The sequence below is a fragment of the Zeugodacus cucurbitae genome, chromosome 6 (genome assembly GCF_028554725.1).
Source record: "Zeugodacus cucurbitae isolate PBARC_wt_2022May chromosome 6, idZeuCucr1.2, whole genome shotgun sequence".
NCBI classification, from domain to species: Eukaryota; Metazoa; Arthropoda; class Insecta; order Diptera; family Tephritidae; genus Zeugodacus; species Zeugodacus cucurbitae.
The window spans coordinates 18,987,503-19,012,455 of NC_071671.1; the positions used below are offsets into that span (position 1 = coordinate 18,987,503).

General features: G+C 36.7%; 3 protein-coding genes across 5 annotated transcripts in view; all 3 read right to left on the reverse strand.

The window, feature by feature from the left end:
• The window catches only part of LOC105216826 (uncharacterized), a 128,713-nt gene extending 109,538 nt beyond the window's left edge, over positions 1-19,175 (reverse strand). Inside the window, exon 1 of the mRNA XM_011191514.3 lies at positions 18,415-19,175. The gene's annotated coding sequence lies outside the window, so the exon portion shown is untranslated. The remainder of the gene's footprint in view (positions 1-18,414) is intronic.
• LOC105216825 (uncharacterized) lies at positions 13,333-18,011 on the reverse strand. Of its 3 annotated transcripts, none has more exons than XM_029043221.2 (2): positions 16,626-16,917; positions 13,333-16,304 (listed from the first exon to the last, which is right to left on the reverse strand). In XM_029043221.2, exon 2 carries the CDS (start codon positions 16,242-16,244, stop codon positions 13,677-13,679), a length of 2,568 nt encoding a protein of 855 aa, XP_028899054.2. In that variant the 5' UTR covers positions 16,245-16,304; positions 16,626-16,917; the 3' UTR covers positions 13,333-13,676. The 3 variants fall into 3 exon arrangements, with proteins under 3 accessions (XP_028899054.2, XP_011189814.2, XP_011189813.2); XM_011191512.3 differs by lacking the exon at positions 16,626-16,917 and adding an exon at positions 16,389-16,599; XM_011191511.3 differs by lacking the exon at positions 16,626-16,917 and adding an exon at positions 17,394-18,011 and having other exon boundaries at positions 13,334-16,304.
• Positions 19,176-19,529: 354 nt separating the features above from the next.
• LOC105216828 (uncharacterized) lies at positions 19,530-24,820 on the reverse strand. Its single transcript, XM_011191521.3, has 5 exons — positions 24,381-24,820; positions 21,901-22,101; positions 20,650-20,787; positions 20,270-20,587; positions 19,530-20,205 (listed from the first exon to the last, which is right to left on the reverse strand). Exons 1-5 carry the CDS (start codon positions 24,597-24,599, stop codon positions 19,729-19,731), a joined length of 1,353 nt encoding a protein of 450 aa, XP_011189823.2. The 5' UTR covers positions 24,600-24,820; the 3' UTR covers positions 19,530-19,728.
• Between the last annotated feature and the right edge of the window lie 133 nt (positions 24,821-24,953).

Genomic DNA, 24,953 nt, shown 5'->3' on the forward strand with positions numbered 1-24,953 from the left:
ACTCACACCTTTATGGTTATTGTACACCCTCAGCGAGGAAAAAAAAATTTGCATGCGGGTTTAATGCACCGCACTTAGCCCAAAACACACATAGCCACCTGAGCCAAGTGTCAAGGAACTACCGTTTAAATATAGTGAATCCACAAAAGCGTATGACATGTATCAGTGAATGTTATATGTATGCATAACGTTGTCATCCAACTTTCGTGAGCAACAACAACTGTTCACGAGTGTTGCTTGAATGTCAAGCGCATGCAACGAACAGTGAATTTCTGTACATCAAACATGTGATAATACATTGTTCATATACCTATATAGTACGAGTATATGGTCATAAGTACCATAGTTACTACGAAGATGTTAGACATAAGTGCTAATGCGAGCGATTGAACTATTTCCTGATCGACCATGACAGTGGTGGGTTTTACAAATTGTAAAAAAACGACGCGTGACTGCATATCATATATGTATGTATTAAACTTTGTGTAGTATATAGTCTGGGATTTTCCCGACAAAACAAGATTATGACCGCGCAGAAGGTTACAAGGTCTGATATACACATTTACTTATATTTGGTTTTAATAGACCGATAAGTGAATAGTATGAACGGTCGTAAGTACCACTATATTAGCTGATTGGTAAAATTAAGTATACCTTTGAAGGTGGTGTAAATGCAATTTGATGACAAAAGCATGAGACAACTGTGATTGCCTTGTGCAAGTCATTTCCTCATAGCATTAGATGGTGGACACAGAGCTATATTTAGAGGAGTCACATGCAACGATTGTATGACTTGGGCACTAGGCAGGTTCTTAACACTATGTAAAATTAACACTGTCAAGAAATTGGCAAAAATTGGGATTTCATTTTTTATAAAAGACCCCTGGACAGAAAAATCATAATAATTATATTAGGTAAATGGAAGCTAGGGAGTGGTCTACACCGATTTTATAAATTTTTGGAACCTGTCCGATATACATATATGTGCATTATATACATAGATAAGCAAAGAGATGGAGATTGACACATAAGGATCTTTTGGGGATAGTATGGAATTTTCATGATGATTGATATTTCGACGTTTCAACGTTTCGTTGCAGTACGACCCGTTTGGCTCATGTATTAAGCATCGTTTCCTGTGGAGAAAGGACTGTCCGTGACACCAGAGTCTCATAGTGTGGTAAGGTCACCATTCTTCCCCACGGCCCGATATTGGGAAGGCTGCGTCCAAATATAGCCGAATTCGAATCTTGCCTGCAAATAATCCAATGGGACTAGGACGCGTTACACCAAGTGGCAGTTCTTACTTGTCGACCCCCACAGCCGTCGTCAGTGCCAACATGGGAGAGCCAAAATCTGGCACTATCATGCAAGTGTGATGGGTGCGACTAAGCGACTAAACCGCGTCAAAGCGCCTGCCGATATGAATCTTTTTTTTTTTGGAATTCAAAAGGACGGTATATGGGAAGTAAACTTAGAAGTGTTGTAATTTTGCGTATTTCCAAGCTGTTAAATAAGAGAACCAAAAGTGAGGAAAAGAAGACTATAGTAAGTAAGTAGTCTAGTAGTAAATAGAGCATTATCTTTGCGAATGCCTAGCCTTCAGTCGGTTTAGAAGGGACACCTTCCATGGCTCCTGATAAAAATTGGACAGCTGGGATGGAAAAAACTTAGAAGCTTCATGCTTAAGTGCTTATGTATGGAAAGTTTGAGTTCATTTAATAATATTACGTGGCCGGCAGGCCTACCAGACCAACCTTTATAAAAAATTCCAGTTTTGAGAGTGTTCGATGCTGTACCCGCCAGTGGAAGCCTAGGAAGAGGAAGGCCTCCACTACATTGGAAAGACCTGGTTAAACTTGGAATTTCCAACTGGCATAGAATTGCGAGGGAAAGAGAAGAATGACGCGCTATTATCGATTCGGCTATAATCGGATAAACGGTTCCTACGCCAATTACATACATATGGTTAAAATTTTTGAAATAATAAAAATGAACTAATTAAATTTAAAAATTCTATAAAATATTATGATATTATAAACTGAAAAAAAGTAAATCTTCACTACATAAAAATTATCGCGAAAGAGCAATAAACCAATTTTTTAGGCTGCCACGCATATCTGAATGACCTTAAGGCTGACCTAAATATCCACTTTATGAGAAAGGCCAGCGAATATTTGACGGGTACCATATAACATGTATGTATGTACATACACACACCTCAAGTACGGTCGGTGAAACCATAAAACCGCAAATTGAATTGCCAAAGTTACAATGCTCTAGTCAACCAAACACATTACAAACGCAAAATGTATATGAGGCTATGATAAAAATAGCCGAATGCGTAAATACAAAAACATAAATGAAAATATATATAGAATATATTTGTATCTTGTAATGTAAATCAAAGAAACAATTTTTAATAGCGCGTATGTTATGTGAGTGATCTCGCCGGAACACGCCCCTACAATTATATATATATTTACATATATACATACTACTATATGTAAGTGGCGTCAGTGATAAGCCATATCATGCCTTTGTCTCTTTGACTGGCAGACAGACAGTTTTAACTTTATTTATATTAGCCGAGCTGTGAATGAGTAAAAGTGTGAGAGAAATGTAAGTCAGTGAACTTTTATCGTAAACACTCGTCAATGAAGACAAATATAGATATGTTTATCTAGTATATATACATACATTTACACACAAGCGCTTTGTTAAAAATTGCCAACACTTATAAAAAGAAACAAAAAGCAGCGAACAGATCAGTCGTTTAATTTTTTCGCAAAAGGCATTATGTATGTGTAATATATCTGTATTTATTGTTATTTATGATAGGAAATCACGCGTAAGGTTCAACTGAGTAATAGCTACCATTTTAATTACCGTTATTCAGAAATTATAATAAGTATCGTATAGCGCAAACAACTGGTATAAATTGGTATAATGACCGAGAGATAGAATTCCGTTATTTGCAATTTTATTTTATATCGAAACGAAGAACAAACAAAGAGGGATAGAATAAGCAACTGGTATAAATTGGTATAAGACTAAAATAATGAACGAGAGATAGAATTTCGTAAGTTAGCATTTTATTGAATATCGAATCGAACAAACAATTGGTATAAACAACCAGTGATGGAACAACTGCTATGATACTACTTAATAAAGGTAACCACATACTTTTTGCTTCCACAACTGATTTTTCGATGAGCAGGCAGTTCTCCAATATACCGAAGAGTATTTCGAAGCCTGCTGTATTTAAGCAGACAAGTTAAATGGTATTTTTTGTCGTCAAAAAACTCGAATAAAAATGTCAAGCAAAATATAGACACATGCTCCATACTTTACTGTAATTATTAATTGGAGATATGAACATGTTTTCCTGTTAAAATTTAGCACAGTGATGGCCTCATACATGCCGTACTATTCCACTTCGAAATGAGTTAAAAACAAAGTCGCATTGCATTCCGCGTAATTAAAATCGACTGATTGTTCGATTAATCGCTTTTCAACGGTATTTACAATGTTATCAATTAGTAGCAGTTCCAATATAAATATTATTAATGTTAACACACGAGGGTGGTGCGATAAATACATGGCAAAGAAATTGAGTCTTCCATACAGTATTTTTTTTTGTAGCTTCTTGCGCTGCCCACCGTTCTTCACACGTTAAGGATTAAAATTAAGCCTCATCCTACTTTCAAAGTTGTTGAGATGTCGAAGAAAGGTTGATCTCAAACATTCGAGAATAAGATTCAATCACCTTGGCTCCCATCTCTTCGGTAAAGATAAGTGTACAAATTAAACCTGAACGTATCATGATAGTTGACTAGAATATATCATGACGGTCCCAAACTTGCGAGAATCAGGTTTTTTAATCCTTCTTTCGCTAAATGAAGTATGTGTCTGCTAGGATTAACATAGGATTAGAGCCCTTCGTCTATAATATAGTGGTATCTTTTGTTTTAGGAAATATGCCACCACGAAGGATCGAGTAAAAACCATTAAAACCTAATCAAATCCAGCCAAAAGTTCCTTTATTCGTCAAATTTTTTATTGTGACCCTATGTTTTATCTTGGTTAATATTACAGAAATTTCGTTCATAAAACTTGATCTGTCAATTCAAATAGACCTGGTCCACCAGAAGGTCGCTTAAACTCTTTGTGTTTTGGAGGGGAGTAATCTTAGAGTTATACAAATAGTAAACCCTTTCGAACTGGATGGTGTAACAGTATAAATTGGAAAAGGTGTCAGAAATTCCTTAGTCGATTGAATTAATGGGTCCGCAAATAGCCCGAATTAAGTATTCAAGTTCGTATTATACTGATTGGAATATACATTTATAATATAATATATGTCCTACGATACCAGAAAATTTTTGAAAACAACCGAGTAAATGTCGATTGAAACTGTAATCAAATGCAATTGGCAACTCTAATCTCTACAAAATACGAAATACATCTGACAAAAAAAACTCAAAAATTGTGAAAAAATAAATAAATTTTAGCGAATCCGCTGACTAATTACGAACAAGAGCAAAGATAACAGTAAAAAATTTTAGTCATCTCAACAAATCTGCAAAAAAAGTATTTGTACGTAACCCACTGGGAATTACCGAGCGCTTCAGTTTTCAGTAATAAAAAATCAAAAAATTACGAAATCAATTTGGTGATGGTGATGGTAATGAATGAAGCACTTCCACGCGTCTTAACGAAATTTCAACATTCCTCTTGTTTTGCTTGTCAAATCTCGGTATCTCCCTGTTTGCTTACACCAAAAAACACTAATTGGTAATAAAATGGTTCAATTAAAAGAGAGGGCGTGGAAAAATGTCTTTAATGAATCTTCTGATAAAAATATGCACGAATTCACACACCTACTTTCCGGTTGCATTTAATGATGAGGCTTTCGGGAGATTTTCATTTAATTTCAATTTATTATACAAACATATGTGTATTAGGTATGCATGTCAACTTGTAACCGGTACTTTTTGGTACGATGCTGAATCATTAAGTGACATTCTTTAATCCACATTTATTGCGCATCAATTTCAAGATGAAACATCGCGGAAAATTATTCACTCACACCTAGAAATGTGAAGAAATCGTGCTTCTTGCACGAGCCAAACGCGTGAGTTATATTTTTAAAACACATAAATAAAGAAGGGAGATTTAAGATATGTAAAATGTCAATAACATCTCATGTTCGTTGTTTTATGAGACCGTTTTAGTTACAAGAGTTTTGCTGAGGTTAATTTAATTCGTTTAATCGTATTAAACAAATGCAGGGAGACATTTCTTCGTTTCGATTTTTTTTTTCATATGAAACTCCTTGAAGAAAGTCGGGGTTTTGGAAGAAACTTTTACCCATGAATAAATCAATATTAAAAACTCAGTTGGGAAATTGAAAATCTTCAAATATAAATGTAGTTACTTCGTGAAAAAAATTGTAAGGTTAATGGATTAAGCAGGTACTCTGAAGATACCTTGTGTTGATACCATATAATGGAATCAAATAAAAATGCCAAGAAGATATCTTTGATTTCACGTTCTTCATGCAGTCAGTTAACCATTATTATGTACTTATTTTATGAGATCATAAAAACTGCAGTTTCTAAAATTTGTAAAGTAGTAAAGTCAGTGGTAATGTGAATATTGAATCTGAATAATTTAGAGAACTTTAAAAGCAAAAAGAAAATCATATCATGGCTACTCTGCCTCTGTGACGTCAAGCTGGGCAAGATACGATGTGTGTTCGAACGTCTACATTGATATTGTCGTCTTCAAAATATTCGCCATTCGATATTATACACTTATGCCAGAGTTTCTTCCAATCGCCAAAACATTTCTCAAACTCGATTTTTGGGATAGTATTTGGCTCTTTTAGTGATTAGGTCTCTTTATTTGGAAATAGGAAAGTCACACGGAGCCATTTTTGGCGCATATGGAGACTGGGGCATCGTAACAGTATTGTTTTTGGCCAAGAATTCACGAACAAACAAAGAAGTGTCGGCTTTTAACAATCGATACTCGCAAACCGTACTTCAGTTGCATGTACCATATATCAATATAGTAAAAAACATTTAAAAAATTTGAAATATAGACTCCAAACCCACGAAATTTTATTTTTTAAACACACGGTGTATACATTTATAGTACTTAGTGGTAAATAATAAGGCTAATAAATGAAGCAAATATAGAGACCTTGTTTTGGGGCTGTAGTTATCCACACATTTGAGTCATATAAAAATATCATTTATCTACCAATAACTTGTTCTATAAAATCTTAAAACACGAGGTTTAGATATCGTGAGAAATGTCTAACGATCTATAGCTTCTAATATTTTAATAGAGAAAATTCAAAAGCAAACTGAATATTGTTTCTGAAAAATTTAGGCATCTACTCAAATTTACTTCAAACAAAAAACAGATAGTGGATGAAACGTCCTTCTAAACGGTTAACTCATCAAACTCGATTGTTTATGAACTAAAATCAGACATTGATTTTATGTTGGAAAGATTAGAATATATATTATTATATTAAAAAATGGAAGAGATGTAAGCTTGACGTATATCAATTTTTCCGGAGCACACCTTGATTGGATGGGGTGACACCTTGGGGGATGGGGTCATATGTAGAAGTTCACGCAAGTGAGGAAAGTTTCTGATTGCCATTCACTTGGGAGTGGCCAGGAACGATTCTTTTGCATATGACTCAAGCAGCTCACGACTTCCGGTTTTAGACCAAGTATCCCCTGGGTAGCTAACAGACATCCGTTTGGAGGCGAGCTAAAGTGAGAAGGCGAAGCCCGCTTGTGCGGTTGTGCGTAGGGCTTGGGACCCACCACATAAAAACGAATAACCAGTGAATAAGAAACACAGGCCTCGGATGAGAAACCCCCCTTTTGATGACGACCACGGCAAACGTATAAAGGACTATGATTTGAGGGCATGCACCTGGAATGTCCGGACTCTTAATTGGGAAGGTGCCTCTGCCCAGCTGGTTGATGTCCTCATACAACTAAAGGCTGACATCACCGCCGTCCAAGAAGTGCGATGGACGGGACAAGGACGGAAGAAGGTGGGTCCTTGTGACATCTACTACAGCGGCCATATAAAGGAGCGCAAATTCGGTGTTGGATTTGTGGTGGGAGAGAGACTACGTCGCCGAGTCCTGGCATTCACCCCGGTGGATGAACGTCTTGCCACAATCCGCATCAAAGCGAGGTTCTTCAACATATCGCTGATTTGCGCCCACGCCCCAACGGAAGAGAAGGACGATGCGACCAAAGATGCTTTCTATGAGCGCCTAGAACGCATCTATGAGCGCTGCCCCCGCCACGATGTCAAAATCGTGCTTGGCGATTTTAACGCCAGGGTGGGTAAAGAAGGTGTCTTTGGCACAACAGTCGGAAAATTCAGCCTCCATGACGAAACATCGCCAAACGGCCTGAGGCTGATCGACTTCGCTGGGGCCCGAAATATGGTTGTCTGTAGTACCAGATTCCAGCATAAAAAAATTCATCAAGCAACGTGGCTGTCCCCTGATCGAAACACGCGCAATCAAATCGATCACGTTGTGATAGACGGAAGACATGTCTCCAGTGTTTTAGACGTGCGTACGCTCCGAGGACCAAACATTGACTCGGACCATTATCTAGTAGCAGCAAAGATACGCACTCGCCTCTGTGCAGCAAAGAACGCCCGTCAACAAACACAAGGAAGGTTCGACGTCGAAAAGCTGCAATCACAACCGACAGCCGAACGATTTTCTACTCGACTTGCACTCCTGCTCTCGGAGAGCACTCATCAGCATCTCGATATAAGGGAGCTGTGGAACGGCATCTCAAACTCATTGCATACCGCTGCAGCCGAAACAATTGGTCTCCGGCAACGCCAAAAAACCAGTTGGTACGATGAGAATTGTCGTTCCGCAGTGGAGAGAAAACAGACTGCCTACCTCGCAACGTTGCGATCGACCACAACACGTTCGGGGTGGGATAGATATCGAGAACTGAAGAGGGAAGCGAGACGCATTTGCAGACGTAAAAAGAAAGAGGCCGAAATGCGTGAGTATGAAAAGCTTGAAAAGCTGGCCGACATGGGTAATGCTCGAAAATTTTATGAAAAGATGAGGCGATTAACAGAAGGTTTCAAGACCGGAGCATTATCATGTAGGGACCGAGAAGGTAATCTGGTAACGGATGTCCAGAGCACACTGGGATTATGGAGGGAACACTTCTCCGACCTGCTCAATGGCAGTGAAAGTACAACACCAGGAGATGGCGAACCCGATTCCCCAATCGATGACGATGGAATAGATGTTCCATTACCCGACCATGAAGAAATTCGAATAGCAATTACCCGCTTGAAGAACAACAAAGCGGCGGGGGCCGATGGATTACCGGCCGAGCTATTCAAATACGGCGGCGAAGAACTGATAAGGTGCATGCATCAGCTTCTTTGTAGAATATGGTCGGAAGAAAGCATGCCTGACGATTGGAATCTTAGTGTGCTCTGCCCAATCCATAAGAAGGGAGACCCCACAATCTGCGCCAACTACCGTGGTATAAGTCTCCTCAATATCGCATATAAGGTTTTGTCGAGCGTATTGTGTGAAAGACTAAAGCCCACCGTCAACGAACTGATTGGACCTTATCAGTGTGGCTTTAGACCTGGAAAATCTACAATGGACCAGATATTCACCATGCGCCAAATCTTGGAAAAGACCCGAGAGAGAAGAATCGATACCCACCATCTTTTTATCGATTTTAAAGCTGCCTTCGATAGCACGAAAAGGAGCTGCCTTTATGCCGCGATGTCTGAATTTGGTATCCCTGCAAAACTAATACGGCTATGTAAGCTGACGTTGAGCAACACCAAAAGCTCCGTCAGGATCGGGAAGGACCTCTCCGAGCCGTTCGATACCAAACGAGGCTTCAGACAGGGTGACTCACTATCGTGCGACTTCTTCAATCTATTGCTGGAAAAAATAATACGAGCTGCAGAACTAAATAGAGAGGGTACAATCTTCTACAAGAGTGTACAGCTCCTGGCGTATGCCGATGATATTGATATCATCGGAAGCAACAACCGCGCCGTTTGTTCTGCGTTTTCCAGACTAGATAAAGAAGCGAAGCGTATGGGTCTGGTGGTGAATGAGGACAAGACGAAATATCTCCTGTCATCAAACAAACAGTCAGCGCACTCGCGTCTTGGCTCCCACGTCACTGTTGACAGTCATAACTTTGAAGTTGTAGATAATTTCGTTTATCTGGGAACCAGCATTAACAACACCAACAATGTCAGCCTTGAAATCCAACGCAGAATCACTCTTGCCAACAGGTGCTACTTTGGACTGAGTAGGCAATTGAAAAGTAAAGTCCTCTCTCGACGAACCAAAATCAAACTCTATAAGTCGCTCATTATTCCCGTCCTGATGTATGGCGCTGAAGCGTGGACGATGACAACATCCGATGAGACGACTCTTGGGGTTTTCGAGAGAAAGGTTTTGCGCAAGATTTATGGTCCTCTAAACATTGGCAACGGCGAATACCGCAGACGATGGAACGATGAGCTGTACGATTTATACGACGACATTGACATAGTTCAGCGAATAAAAAGACAGCGGCTACGCTGGCTAGGTCATGTTGTACGGATGGAAGAAAACACTCCAGCTCTGAAAGTATTCGATGCAGTACCCGCTGGAGGAAGCCGCGGAAGAGGACGACCTCCACTCCGGTGGAAAGACCAAGTGCAAAGTGACCTGGCTTCACTTGGTGTTTCCAGTTGGCGCCAAAAAGCAAAAAGGAGGAATGAGTGGCGCGCTCTGGTGGATTCGGCTATAATCGCTTAAAGCGGTTCCTACGCCAAATATATATATATATACACCTTGATTTTGTACATGATTAGCATTTCAATTTTGTCTGAAACAAGTAAAATATTTTTCTTAAAAAGTGATCAATTTTGAAGAGAGACGTAGACGTTTTAAAAAAAACAATTGGAAGCACTTGAAAAATTGATTTTATATTTTAGGCTAAAAATCTATACTAATATTATAAAGCTGAAGAGTTTGTTTGTTTGTTTGTTTGAACGCGCTAATCTCCGAAACTACTATCTCGAATTGAATAATTCTTTTTGTGTTGGATAGTCCATTTATCGAGGAAGGCTATAGGCTATATAGCATCAGGAGCGAAGAAATAGTGGTAAATGTGTAAAAAAACGGGGGAAATTATTTATCTTTGAGGGCTTCCGTTCCTTGCGCTGCAAAAGGATCGAGAACGGTTGGACCATTCTTGATGAAATGTTCAAAGGTTGTTCGTTGTGGATCTTGGAAGGTTTAGTCGGAAAATTGTAAAATTCCAAAAAGTGACTTTTTTCCATACATTTTTTTTTTCAATCTATCTATAAAAAAAAAACAAATCGAAAAAGTCGGAAATTGGCAAGTGGCAACAGAGAATTCAGAATTGCAAATGAACGGTGACATCTACAATGAAGCATTGAAATTCATATGCCATCACCAAATCGTCAAATTAGAGATGTACTGAATCGTGCATACGACAAAATACTTTGGAACAACAAGTATAAAGAAATGTTCCATTATTTAATGAGCAGCAAAAGACAACCTATGATGAATTGGTTAAGGCTGTCCATGATGGAAATGGTGGACTTTTATTTCTTGATACGCATACGGTGAACTGGGAATCCTGATTGATTCTGATATCTTTGATTTTGGCAACAATACGATCTCAAAATGGCATTACGTTGGCTCTCGCATCTACTGGAACTGCAGCAACGCTACTTGAAGTTGGAAGAACGGTACAATCGACACTGTAGCTTCAGTTAATCATGCAAATCTATGAAACATCTATGAGATGAGCGCAATTTTCTAGAAGCACTTGACAGAACAATGAAAGATCTGTGGAATAATAATCGTCGCTTTGGTGGCGTAATGATACTGTTATTGACAAACTCATTCTGTTATTTCGAAATCAACAGCGGCGGAGGAATTGAACGCATGTCTCAAGTCATCGTATTTGTGGCGGCACGCGAAAACCTTATGATTGACCATGAATATGCGTGTGTTCCTGCAACAGGAAAGCACCGCATAAGATCTGCAAAGAACTGGGCAAATTCTGGTTAATACTTCTAATGGTTTGATATCAATCCGAACATTAGCCAATTTTATCGTAACTACGATTGGTTGAGTGCACGCAGATTTTTAAATGCCAAAAATACCGATGTCGATGATTTAATCTATACGACTTAAAGTCAACTTCCGGGAGATTTGTGTTCATACACATCGATCGATCATGTTGAAAATGAAGACGAAGCTGTGAATTATCCAGTGAAATTTCTAAATTCTTTGTTATTATGTTTTGTCATTTATTATGCTTCGCAATCTTCAAGCAGCTATCGAATAATGTAATAGTTGCAAGAATTTTTTAAAGGGACTTTCAAGGGGCAGAATGCTTGATTCCACGAATTTCTTTGAGTTCCAACGATTTGCCATTTCAGTTCGAACGTATTCAGTTTCCAATGAGACTTTCATTTGGGGTGACAATCAACAGGTCTCAAAGACAGTCGCTGGAGGTGTGTGGCATAAATTTCATTCACGAGTTGAAAAATCATCTTCTCTGTACATTTACGCACCGGAACAGAAAACAAAAAATGTTGTTTATTAAGCTGAGTTACATTGAAAAAATATTTAGAAAAATCGCAAATAAATGTTTTCTAACACTATACAAATTCAACTTTGTTTTCAAAACAAATAATTTCACGCAGTGCAACGACTGCGGAGTCAGCTAGTACTGTATAAAAGATTGGATGAAAATTATTCAATCGAAAAAATCCCACGTCACTCTGTGGTAAATCTATTTAGAAAGATTTCCAAGCCAATCAGTTGAATACTTTTTGAGTTATCGTGTACACCGTCTCAAAAAATTTGATTTTGAAAAAACGCAAAAGAAGAAAAAATTGTACTGTCGGCGCTTCCCCCGCGCTAACCTCTAATCTCATAACTTTCTCTGATGATCATAACTTTCATAATTATAGACATATTTTTCGGAGACATCTCAAAATACTCGTAAGAATATAGACTTTGAAATTAAGGAGAAACCAAAAAGTTAATTTTTTTTTTTTTAATTTGGCTTGAATTTAATGAATTGACGGGGGAGTTATTGTCAGCCCATATTTCTTAACATTCCTCGTTTAATTAAATACCACTATTTCGCAAGTACTCCGCAATTAGTAAAAATAAAATACGAAATTTGCTTTCCCTTCCCTTTAATCTATGTATATCTTTACAAGCTATTCCTTTTTTATTATAATTAAGCCACATTACTAGCAAAAAGTTCATTCATTGTGGCTCATAAAAAAGTTTTGACGCTTTCAAATTATCCTTTGCGTTCAAATTATTAAGTGCGACGAAGTATTTCCTTTTTATTTTTATTTTTGTTATTTTCTCTTATTTTATCAACCCTTTGAATAAAATGAATAAATAAATTGTTTGTAATTTTTTACACTACAGCTGACCTAAATAAATGTTAAAAGCTTTTGCGCTTTGACAGTTGAACTTTGTGGTTTAATCAAAAGAAAATATATTTACTATGTATATTTACACTTTACAACTTTCCTGTAATTTTGTTACAAAGTGCACTAGGAAAGTGGCAATAAATAAAAAGCAAAGATAAATATATTTTTGCATCAAATTTTGGGGATTCCCTCTCCCCTAATTTGAAGCTTTCGCAAAATGTATAAAGTAAAAGTTGTAGAGTTTAGAAAAAAGTTGATTTGAATTTATAGAAATACTTCGAGGAATACTTATAAATATATAACCGGTAATTTTTGAGCTTAAAATCAGTTATGACTAATATTAAAATTTATAAAAAAGACACTTAAAACTGACTGGTAAACACGTTTTGATGACGCTAATGATTTAGTAAAAAAAATGAATATAATACAAGTTTAGATGAAAATGAATAAAAAAAAACAATGTCAACAACATTTAGGCTGCAAGAATGTTAAATAAAGCAATAATATTTTGGATAGTATTTGTTTACTATATACAACTTTTTAAGCAAAAAAAACCAAACTTTTTTTTTAAATTTTTATGTCAATACAACAACTAAACTAGCTCCCCACCAAATAAAATCTTGCACATATCACTAATGGCATTATCAATGGTTAGGTTTATTACTCATAGCACATAAAAATCATCGAAAAATGAAAAGTCAAGCATTTTGAATATATTTTAATATTCGTTGATTTATTTATTACCAAACATTTTCATGTTTCCTTTTAGTTTTTTATTTTTTTTTTCATTTGTCATTTCAATAATTACGAATTAGTTTGTAAATTTTTGTGTATATTTTAAAAATAATTTCATTCTTCATTCATATGTATTTATGTTTGTTGGTTTTTATTTAATACATATCTATGTAATTTTTAAATGTAATAGTTGCTATTAAAAATAATCCTATATTTTATTTAATTCTAATGTTGAATTGTTTATTTTGTTTTGAACAAATTAAACATTAAATCTAGCACATTGGGAAAGCATTCGTTTTCGACGAGGAAACCAATCAAATTTACAAAACTGGCATTGAGAGAGAGAGTGAAAACGGCCGTGTGGGGAGCATGTGCGCTTCGACTGCTTAGCAGCCGCGCAACTAACCCTGTGTAACGACAATTATGGTATTACCGCCCATATTACCGTCCATGGTGCCACCACCCGAACCGCCCGCACCATTATTACCGCCACCATCACAATTCTCCATTGACAACGTATCACCATGTACACCCGTCTGCACATGCGTATGCAGCACATCAACATCATCGAAATGTAAACTACACTCGCCACATTTGAAACGTGGCTGCTTCGAGTTGGCGTGCTTGTTGTCCGAATGCGTACGCAGCGTTTGTGGCATCGAGAATGTTTTACGACAATTGTCGACGGCGCACGCGTAGGAGCGCAGCTGGTGCGTTTGTCGATGGCGATACAGTATCGCTTTTGATTTGAAGCTCTTGTTACAGATGTTGCAGGTAGGTGTGCGCGCCGCCGATTGATGTGTCTTCATATGCATTTTCAACATGCCCGGACCTTTGAAGCTCTTAAAGCAGATTTCACACTGCGGTTGCTTCTTGCAATTTGCACGTATCCAATTCGAATGCTGATGCATGTGGTTGTGCAGTGCTTTGAATTGTTTAAACTCATGGCGACACAAATTGCACACATGCCGCCCGGAGCCGAGCAAACTCGTTTGCTGACTTATGATTTCAGCAATGAATTTCGGATCGATATCCAAATCGTCGGCGGCACCTGACGTCGCTATCGACGAGGCGGTGGCAACGAGTTGACGTGAATTGGCAACAGCTTTGGAATTCGACTTACGTTGACGTTTGGGTGTTGGTGTTTGACTGCCCACCGACGCGCCGCTACCTGAGCCACCTCCACCACCACCACCACTTGCTACACTGCTTATAGTTTGATTAAAATCAACTACGTGCTGCATTTCCGTACCACAAGCTGCTTGTAGCACTTCTTTTACGTCGCTCTCAACGAGCTCTTCATCGTCGGTGGCTGCTTCCAACACAGTGTATTGCAACGGATCACCGTTCTCTCCAACCAAATGTTGTTGGCTACCATCCTCATCACTAATAAATTCGCTACCATCACCCTCCATCACATGCATCACATCTGCACCATCATCCTCGAGCAATTCCTCCTCATCCATGTGTATCTCCTCGATAATATCATCCTCGTCATGTAGTTGTATATGTTGCTGTTGACTTGCGTCGCCATCACAATCGCTCAACTGTTGATAGTGCTGCGTATGATGATGATGATGTGAATGTCCTGCATTCGAGGTGGTCACCGTTACATCTTCAAGGTACTCCAGTTCTTGTGCTTCGCTTTGCGATAAATTATCTTCATCTACGATTGTATGATGGCTAGCAAGCAACTGCTGATGCGTGATCTGATCATCTTCCACCACAATTGTTTCACAGATTTGTTCTTGGTCATCGTCTTCTTCCAGTTCAGCTTCATCTTCGATCAGATGATGCTCGTCGGGCGTAATCAGAGATTCATCATCGACTATTGTCGTGGTACCATCTTCGGAGGTGGTTACCATAACGCTTGTGCCATTCGCTGTGGTCGCTATAGTACGCTGCGGCATCACGTGCACCAACTGCAATGTTTGCTGCCCATTCGGCTGCTGTATCAACTGTAATGTCTGTCCGTTAGACGTTTGTATAATCTGTGGTGTGAATTGCGGTTGCGCAGCAACGGTGTTAGAGGCTGGGTTTGTCTGCACCGCCGAACCATTCGATGTGCTAATAATCTGCGCAATCTGTGGCGGTCCGGCGTGTGTGACAATTTGCGCTGTCGTTATTATTTGCCCATTAGGTAGTACAATTTGTTGTGGCAAGGCGGTTGTTGAAATGAGTTGCTGGGGTTGTGGTTGTTGATGTAAGGACGTTTGGGTTGTTTGCATATGTTGTGTAGCAGGCTGCGCTTGTGTGCGCGGTGGGGTTGCATTCTGCACCATTGTTTGTAGCGACACATGCTCGAGCGTTTGTTGTTGTTGGTGCTGTTGTTGCTGTTGCTGCTGCACCTGCTGTGGCAATAAATGTGGCTTTTTCGAAGATCTTTGCGATTTACGTGACGTACTAACGGCCTTACGTTTGCCCGGTTGCTGCTGTTGTTGTTGCTGTTGCACTTGTAAATGCTGCACTTGCTGTAATTGTTGATTTTGCGTCTGATGCTGCTGCTGCTGTGCTTGTTGTTGCTGCTGCTGCTGTTGCTGTGGCTGTAAAATTATTTGTTGTTGTTGTAGCTGTAATTGATTTTGCTGCGCCTGTAATTGAAATTGCGCTTGCGGTTGAATTAGTTGCAATTTGGGTGGCTTCTGTGACAACATTTTTTGCGGCGTCGTCTCCAATTTCATATCATTCGTTTCTTCTATGACCACACGTACTGTTAAACTTTTAATGTATTCCCTCAGTTCTTTATCGCTACGCTCAACCTGTCTCTTGAACGCATGACAACGCGATACAGCATGCACACATTGCACGCAAATTTTGTCGGGCCAACCTTCAGTGCTTTCAATATTCACAGTGGCACACTCCATTAACATCTCGGCGATCTTCTCACTAAATAGTGGACGCATATCTTTACGTTCTGCTATGCATACGCGACAGATCTTGTCCAGCTCAAGTACCTTTTTGCGCTCCATCTTCGCTGAGTTCTCCTACTTTTGGGTGTGTGTCAAAATTAGGAGCGTCTAGTGCAGCGTCTAAAATTAATAATGTTGTTTAAGTATTAAAAAAAATTTGTTAATTTCGTAATTGGAAATGCAAGTAAGGTTATAACTATGTACCTGATGTTTAAAGCCGATTGATAGATTGAATGCATTATTTAGGAAGAGCGGACATAATGTGTGAATGGTTATTGATTGCATTTACTTTTTTTATTACGGAAACATTTAATAATTTAATTAATGTATAGTTTTTACAACCTCTTCAATTAAACTACAGCTACATTTTGTTACTTTGTTACATTACTTTTTTTATTATGGAAACATTTAATAATTTTATTAATGTATAGTTTTTACAACCTCTTCAATTAAACTACGGCTACATTTTGTTGCCAGAGTTCAAATATCTCCCCGAGCTAATAGATTTAATCAGCGTGCATGTCCAAAAAAAAAGCAAGCAATTCAATAGACATTCACACATACAAAAATATATGTATGCATTTGTTTAGTATTAAATTTAGAAAAGCAGTTTTTATCATGCTTTTAAATTGAATAATTGAATTCATTAATTGAATAATTTTTCGTCAAAAAGTTGTTTTGAAGCGTGTGTATACACAACTCCCCCTTTGAGTTAACTGCTACTGCCTTTCTCTCTGACTACCTAAACTTGTCTTCAGCTAATATACAAAATAAATAACATTTTTTATAAAAAAAAAAAAATATAACTAATTTAAGCGCCGAACGAGTAAGCACTACATACCAACATATTATTAAATAAAAAATAAATGGTGGGAACACTAGCTACGCGACACTTTTAGTGCGCGCTACAAACATGCAAAACTGAGATAGCGTTATTTTTAGACTTAACACTTAGTGAAACGCGAGAAAGAGAAGGAATATACACTGCAAAGCAGCACCCGCAACGTCTACTAATCCAAGAGGAAAAAAACACAACCAATTTAGTTGAATTTATATTATTTCACTGCACTAAGTTTGACAACACTAACAAAATTGAGCAATAGGGAGCATTGTTTGTGCGCTTTAATAATGCAACTATCAATTTAGCAATACCTTTTACTTGCACTTCCACATTGTTAATTTTTAAGGCGCCCTTAGCACCAAACTTACCTGCTGCACTCTTTACTTATTAGGAAATTTTCCGTATTCCGTTCAATTCACCAAAGTTATACACGATTCACGTCACTTTATCCACATTAATTTTGCCTGCGTTTGACAATACTTATGTACGTAGCTATGCTCTGCACTTTCGGTCTATAGGCGATATATTTTCGCACTTTTACCAAATTAACGAAAGTATTTCCATAATAATTGCACGCACAAAACAAGATAAACCGTTATAAAAAACATTAACACAATAAGAAAACGAAATAACTAGATTTTCTTATGTGAAATTTTATTGCAATATCTCAGAAATTTCTTTTTTAATCAGCGCATTCGAGCTGCTGTATACGTCCTTTTGTCTTCTTCTGTCGTCGGTGAACCACAATGGCTGCCGTTTGCTTTTTCTATGCGGTGCGCTGAATTCGTTTCGTTTCGTTCGTGTGTTGTATGCTTCGTGCAAGAAAGACGATTCGATTGTCGTTCGTTGGTGTGTAGTCGGTTGTCACAGTGGTTGTTGCTACGCTAGTTTTTGCTTTTCTTGTCAGCCATCTGCGCTTTTGCCAAACAAAGATAGCAATATAATGCTTAAAATGGATGTGTGCAACAGAGATGTTAGTGCACGCTTATTTTATGTTTATCGGTGATGGCAATCAGCTGTTTTCTTGATATCACTGGTTTGAATGTTACCAGCCGGTTAAATTGAATTTTAATGTGGATTATTAGCATTGTTTTTTTTTTTTTGTTTAAATGGTTAATGTATTTCAAAACAAATTTGTATGGTTAATTTATAAGATAAACATTATTAAAACGATATACGCATTTCCAAACCTTATTAATCTCATTTAGTTATAAAGTGTGACATATCATACACGTTGTAATGGTTTAAAAGTTGAAATTGATTTCAAAAAGTAAGCTTGTTGTAATAATTTATGTTCATAACTCTATTCTTAACAAAATATTTTTAACAGAACGCATTTATATATGCACATAATATACTTGAAGACAATAGCATTAGGAATGCACTCACCTTTAATACCAGGCGACAACGCCAAAACTAAAATCCGCAACCACTTTACAACTGGCGCTCCATATTTGGGCGCAAATCTATGTTAGAGAGAAAGACTATTCACAGACGAATTCTGTCGCAGCATTCACGTTTCAATATCGTGCACTCTTTTTTCTATTTATCAAAGCTTTTTCATTCACTCGCACTCGCGACCAAACACTTGCTATTTTATGCCAATTGATTTTTTCTGGCGCTAATAGATCTCGCACACCACCCTGTTATGCCTACCCGCTTTCAATATAAGCAATTAGACTTTTTCCAACCAGCCAAGTACGCGACTGAATTAAGCACTATTATTTGTTGCTTACACTATTTTGGAATGAACGCACTTATTTTATTTTAAAAACTAACGCGTTTATTCTTAATTTGTTGATTTGTTTGTCTTACGTTTTTTGTTTACGAGCTGGATGTTTAGGTTTATGTTATGTGAATTTCGCAAAAATTCTGTTTTTTATGTGTTTTTTTTTTCACAAGCGAACCGAGAGAGAACAGAAATGTCACATCGAAAGCTGAAGGAATCCGACACGAAACTGAAATTGTAAACGGGTAGAGCAGTGCAGCAGAAAAATAATAGAAACATACAACAACAACAGGGGTTGTATTGGAATGGACCGTTCGTGGTGTTGTTTTTGATTCTAGTTAGATTTGGTGCAACAGCAGTAGTAGCGGAATTTGAGTATGTTTTCCTTTCATCTTTTGTAAATTTGGAATTTGAGCAACAGGACTTGAATTTGCACATCGACAAATTGTGCGCTTATGTGTGTGAGTGAGATAGAGGGAGAGAGCTTTTAGGCCACTAAATGAAAGCGTTAAGAGCGAAAGGATTTTTGGTAGTGCTACTTGTTGTAGCGAAAACAATTGATGTTGCCAGATTTATAGGAGTGACAATTGAAATATTGTAACAGTGACACAAAATCATAAAAGTCACACTTTAATTTGAAATAAAAAATATTATTAAAACTTTTTAATAAAATATAGTTTATTTTATATTTAAAAATGCTCAGATTCATTTTATTTATTTTTCCATAGTATATACAACACATTTAAGATGTTCATGTAAAGAAATACAGCTCATATGCTGATCTACGTAGTTAAAGTTTATTGCTATAGAAAAATAGGTTATGTTGAATGTAACGAAATACAGTAAATATATCAAATTCACTGGAATGTATTGTAACTTCGTTAAGACTAATTGAATAACGGTAAAAATTTCGTTGCGCTCCACGCATACATTAACTCCCTCTATTTTATGCTACTCGCTCACGCCTTTAAAAATTATGCAGTGGACGCTGCGAGTTTATAAAGTTTCTTCTCCTCTTTTTTGCTCCATATGCGCACCATGTTAAACACCACCGCCAATAGCACCACTGCAACTGCAATGCTGCCAGCCACAAACCATGGATAGAAACCCGGATAGGGATGCGAATTGTAATAATCAATATCCCAATCGGTTGTTTTTGTAAAATTTTCCGTCTCAGCCATTTCCAAACGTTCGAACTTCTTTTCTTCCCCTGAGTGTAGTGTAATCGCGGTGAGAAGTGTGGAATCCGGTGTTTCATAAACTGGTTCGGCGCTTTCAATACGCGTAAATGTAACCTCACCGCGATGGATTTCATTGCGATAACGTTTTATGCCGTAAGCATAGTAGTCGTAGACATCAGCATTGAATTGTTGATGGTGTTCGGCCCACTGACCGATCACCTCCACCTTGACTGAAGTGCGTGCATCCATGTAACGACCGAAATAAGTTTTCTATTGATTGTAAGTAGTACTTAATAAATATATAACAAATACAATGCAGCAAAAATTGCCTTACCGACGTCACATCCACACCGCCAACACCCAAATCATTTAATTCCAATACAGCTCCAGCATGCTCGAACAATAACGGTAAATTATCCAAATTCTTATTGTATATAGTGCTCACATTAACATGCACCTTCTCTACATAGCCATATTTCACGCTACCATAAATTTGCTTCGCCTCGCTATTCGGATTTTGTAGTGTGGTGCGATCGAGCAGCGTTTTGTAGCTGGTCGACACATTGACCCAGGGCAAATAGGTGATATTGCGCAACTCGTACATGAGTGGCTCAATTTCGACAAGTACATTGATATTGGCATCTTGGCCATACTATAAAAGATTGGAAAGATTATAGGAAAGATTGCGTTTGAAGCTTAATTTTTTATGCTTACAAAGTTATCCTCGAAAATCATTACAATGCAGGCAAAGAGGTCAGATGTAATATTTGTCACAAGATCGGTGTGGCTGAAGTGACAGAGTTCGGTTTTTGCACGCTCCATATCAGTGGCCTTGCCAATATAACTGAGTTGCTAAATGGGGGAATAAAGAAGAAAGGATGTTGAAAATATGTGATCTACATAAAATAGTTTCGGCATACACCTAACATAAATTAGTGGCATTTCGAAGAAGCAGTTTTAAATCAGTGCTCCTGTCGTAGAAACGGATATTGTCGTTAAGTTTAGCAGTTCTATATAGAGATCGTTGTAGAGTGTATTTCCCTCTCAATGACCTTTCATCTTTACCATTAATCTCATTATATAGTCTGAACCAAGTTTCGGATAATCTAATAATTTTTTTGAAAAGCTTGACAGTTCTGTCAAATCCTAACTCCCCCAAATTTCATATCGAAGCATGTCAAACAGTGCATACTGCCTTCTAAAATTTTCTAAATATTCTAAAATCCAATTGAAAGGATTTAATCAATATATTTTGACGGTCCTGTCAAATCTAGAAATGTCATTTTGAATCACGTAAATCTATTTATAGATCCGAATTATTCGTTACGATGGCCCTCTCTTATAACAAATCGGGTTTCAAAACAATTTATAAGGAACTATACGTTTTACAAAACCTAACCTCAAATATATATCCTACGGATGTACACTATAAAACTAGGATTCAGATTAAATAATAATATTTCTTGCCGTGAAAAAGTTCAAAATAACAATTTATATTGAATGACCAAATCACATATTCAACAAAATAAATAAATATCAAATGTATTTACTTAAGCTATGAACATATTAATATTCATGAATCATGACGTACGTATGTAAATCTACAAATCGTCATGTGCTTGTCAACATTTAAAATTAATCATATAATAAATAGTGTAAGCAATTGCAACGCTCGAGTAGAGATAGATCCTAATTATCATAATCCATTTAAACACGTCTGTCAAAATATGACACAAAGTGTAACAAAAATATTTAAATGTGTTAATAATAATATATACAAATAAGCTTGCATTTGTTGGCATTTCCCATTGAAAGTGTGAAAATATATAATTTTTTTGTCACATGATCGGTGTGCTGCCCACAAAGCAGTGGCACACTTTGTCAGTAGTAAAGAACCATTGTGTTGATTTGTCGTAATTTGATTTGCATGCAGTCAATACTTTGTTAATTTCAAAAATTTCTCACCTCTTTCGGATTCAATTCTTGTGCGAAATGCTCCAGCACCATATTGTATGGCACCCAAGCAAGCAATGGATTTTTCACACCATTGCAAATGTCCTTGTGCGAACCGCGACCTCTCAGTTCACCATTGCGTAATTTAAAGTAATAGTAAGTATCCTTATATGATGTGCCATGATCCTTGCACATGGTCTCCGTGAAACTGTCCTGTAAATTAAAAGTGTATAATTTAATATTATAACGGTATATTTAGTGTCAAAATAGTATAAAACAAGCTTATCTTTCATTAAATTAGTTACATTTTAAATAATTCTCTGTTTTTCTTTAAAAACTCTTTAAAAAAAATAAATTTTAAATGCTTAAAATATAAACAAACTCAAGAAAATGTAAATAAATAGGAGAACCATAAATTATTTACCAACAATCAGCTGTTTATCTACCAAGTATTGAGCTCATATTCGATTGGGAATATCCCACGCCTCTTGTGATAAGGGCATTTCCTCATTTAACTCTTGTAGACTATACTAAACATACTTTTAAACGTGTGTTTCTTATCATTATTGCAATGTGAGGCTTTTTAAAGAAAGCACTTAAATCCTATTAAATATACAATTGTAAGCCGAAATCAAAATGAATGGCGGCAATTAATTGTGTAGACAAGCAATCTGGCGTAGATAATAATACTTTGTGAATATTTTTTTTATTTTTCTTTTATTCAAACACAGTCACAAATATCTGAGACGCACTTCTTTTGGCAAATAGAGAGACCACCACATTCATGCCTCGATTATAGGCTTTCAAATATTCACTTTGTTAAAGAGCGACCGTTCAAAAGCCGCTATAAATATTTTAATTAGATATTCAGTTTGAACAAGGCCAGTAGACCGTTTTTATGGAATATTATACATTTTCAGACTAATTCTACTTTACTGAGCTCAACTACGGTCTTATGTGTTCAATGCCAATGTAATAATGCGCGTACAATTAATGTAATCTTCTCTACATAAATTTTTCTCAAGACTTTTATATACAAAGATTTATTAATTTCACTTTTTTGTTTAAAATCATATCACACATTCGAGTTATAAAGTTGAGAAAAGTTACTGGAACCGTTCCTTTGTATGTTTTGTCAGAACTCTTAGGAAATAACCCTTCCATAAAAGAAAATAATCCATCACTTTCCTCTCTTCGACATCTAAAAGATCTTAAAGTTATTTTGTTATCACTGGGAACTCCAAGAATATAGAAAGTTTATTTAATATACACTTTTTTCATATGGAGTTAAACAGACTTCTACTAGTAAATTTTATTGCTGCATTATTTCATAAAAGTTGAGTAAACTAATAATTATTAAAAATTATCTTGTCGACAACTACTAATTTTAAACTTAGTTAGTTTTAAGTATATGCAAACTTATTGGTATACATATATTTAAAAATAACTGTAACACACATCGGTCATAAATCTCAAGTCGTGTTTTTATTAACGATAATGTTTAGTTTCGCAAATTAATTTTATTTGACGTTTTCATTGCTAAGAAAACTTGTTCGCCAGACAAGTGGCGATGATCGCATTTTTCACATTACTTTTGCTTTATTTTTATCAAATGCATTGTCACACTTTTTGCATGCATGCAACTCCATGCTATTTTAAAATGCACTTGCACAAATTTACGCACGCGTACACATTTCTATGTCATGCATTTTTACCAAATTTGGTTTTTTCTTGTCAATGAGGCATCTATTTTTGGTTAGTATGAGGTAATTTAGTTGCACTGGAATATTTCGCTGGCAGCTACAAATGTACATTGTGGAGTTATTGAATAGAACAGCAGCGCGTTTGACCTTATACTTTTTATAGTAATTCTTTTTTTGCTTGTTTAATTTCTTTATTAGTGGATGCAAGCAATTTGTTTGACAAATTTTTAAGTCGATATAAATTATAACGCTATTTTTCTTTAATATGAGAGTTGCCAGAAACAAATTGATATACTAATTACTAAAAATCGCAACGTATTTAAAAATAAAGTATAATTTGTATTTATATTTAATATTAAATAAAATTTATATTTTACAGACAAATAACGGAACCCGCGTAACCCGTGAAATCAATTTGAAAGACTACGAGGAAAACGGAATCGGAACTTAAAACTGTGATATTGGTGGGATTGCAACTAAATATTTCCTATCGCGTGCTCCCCTACTTTGTAACTCTTTAGATAATAGATAATTTGGCAATAAATTAGAATTAACTATATATTTAATATACCATAAAGATAATCATTTTGGTTTTGATAAAGTATTTATGTTTAAAATTTTAATATTTTCACTTTTCATTCAAAATATTACACTACACCAAATATTCTTTCAGTATGGCAGCATCACTTTAAAACGGAAATGCATTAGATAAGTTCAGATAAAAAATTATTTGAATAAAAATCAGCATAAATATACTAACTGCATTTACAAGTGTATCCTTGCGCTTACCTTCTCCTTCGTGGTGAGCGTTGTGGCCAGCACTTTGCAATTAGGATCGTCATCTATAGGATTTATATGCTTCTCAATGTCTGCCAGCAGCATTGGTTGAGTGCGTATGCAAAATTTGTCGTTTTCCTCGTAGGCATTAACCGCAGTGCAGCACAACAATAACAAAACACATGCGAAATAACGCGTGTGCAAGGACAATAAGCTACCATTTGAGTGCATTGCCTTGCGTTACTGTGACGTGAAGCAAAAAGTTAACTTTATAACAAACGCAGTGGCACACTTTCTTTTTATAAATAAATTTATAAATTATGTGCTTGATGTGCAAATGCGTACACTCCTTACACGTCGTCGTTGTTGTTGTGTTAAGAAATGCAAAATGTTAATTTCGCCAATCCGTACTGCTTAAGCATTGGGTGGAAATTGCACAAAACTCGACCGCGCGTTGGAAGCGCAAAAACTCAACTGAACAATTTGTCAAGCATTCGAATTCAAATCGAATTATCAGCTGCTGAATTAATGTGAGCATGTTGTGTACACTACATAAAAAAGCTACAAAAGCATTGACTGTCAGCA

Coding starts and splice junctions, on each gene's coding strand:
- LOC105216825 (XM_029043221.2), bottom strand. CDS start 16,244: ATGGAGCGCAAAAAGGTACTTGAGCTGGACAAGATCTGTCGCGTATGC.
- LOC105216828 (XM_011191521.3), bottom strand. CDS start 24,599: ATGCACTCAAATGGTAGCTTATTGTCCTTGCACACGCGTTATTTCGCA. Junction 20,788..21,900: donor AAGAATTGAATCCGAAAGAG/GTGAGAAATTTT, acceptor TCCCCCATTTAG/CAACTCAGTTATATTGGCAA. Junction 20,588..20,649: donor TGATTTTCGAGGATAACTTT/GTAAGCATAAAA, acceptor AATCTTTTATAG/TATGGCCAAGATGCCAATAT.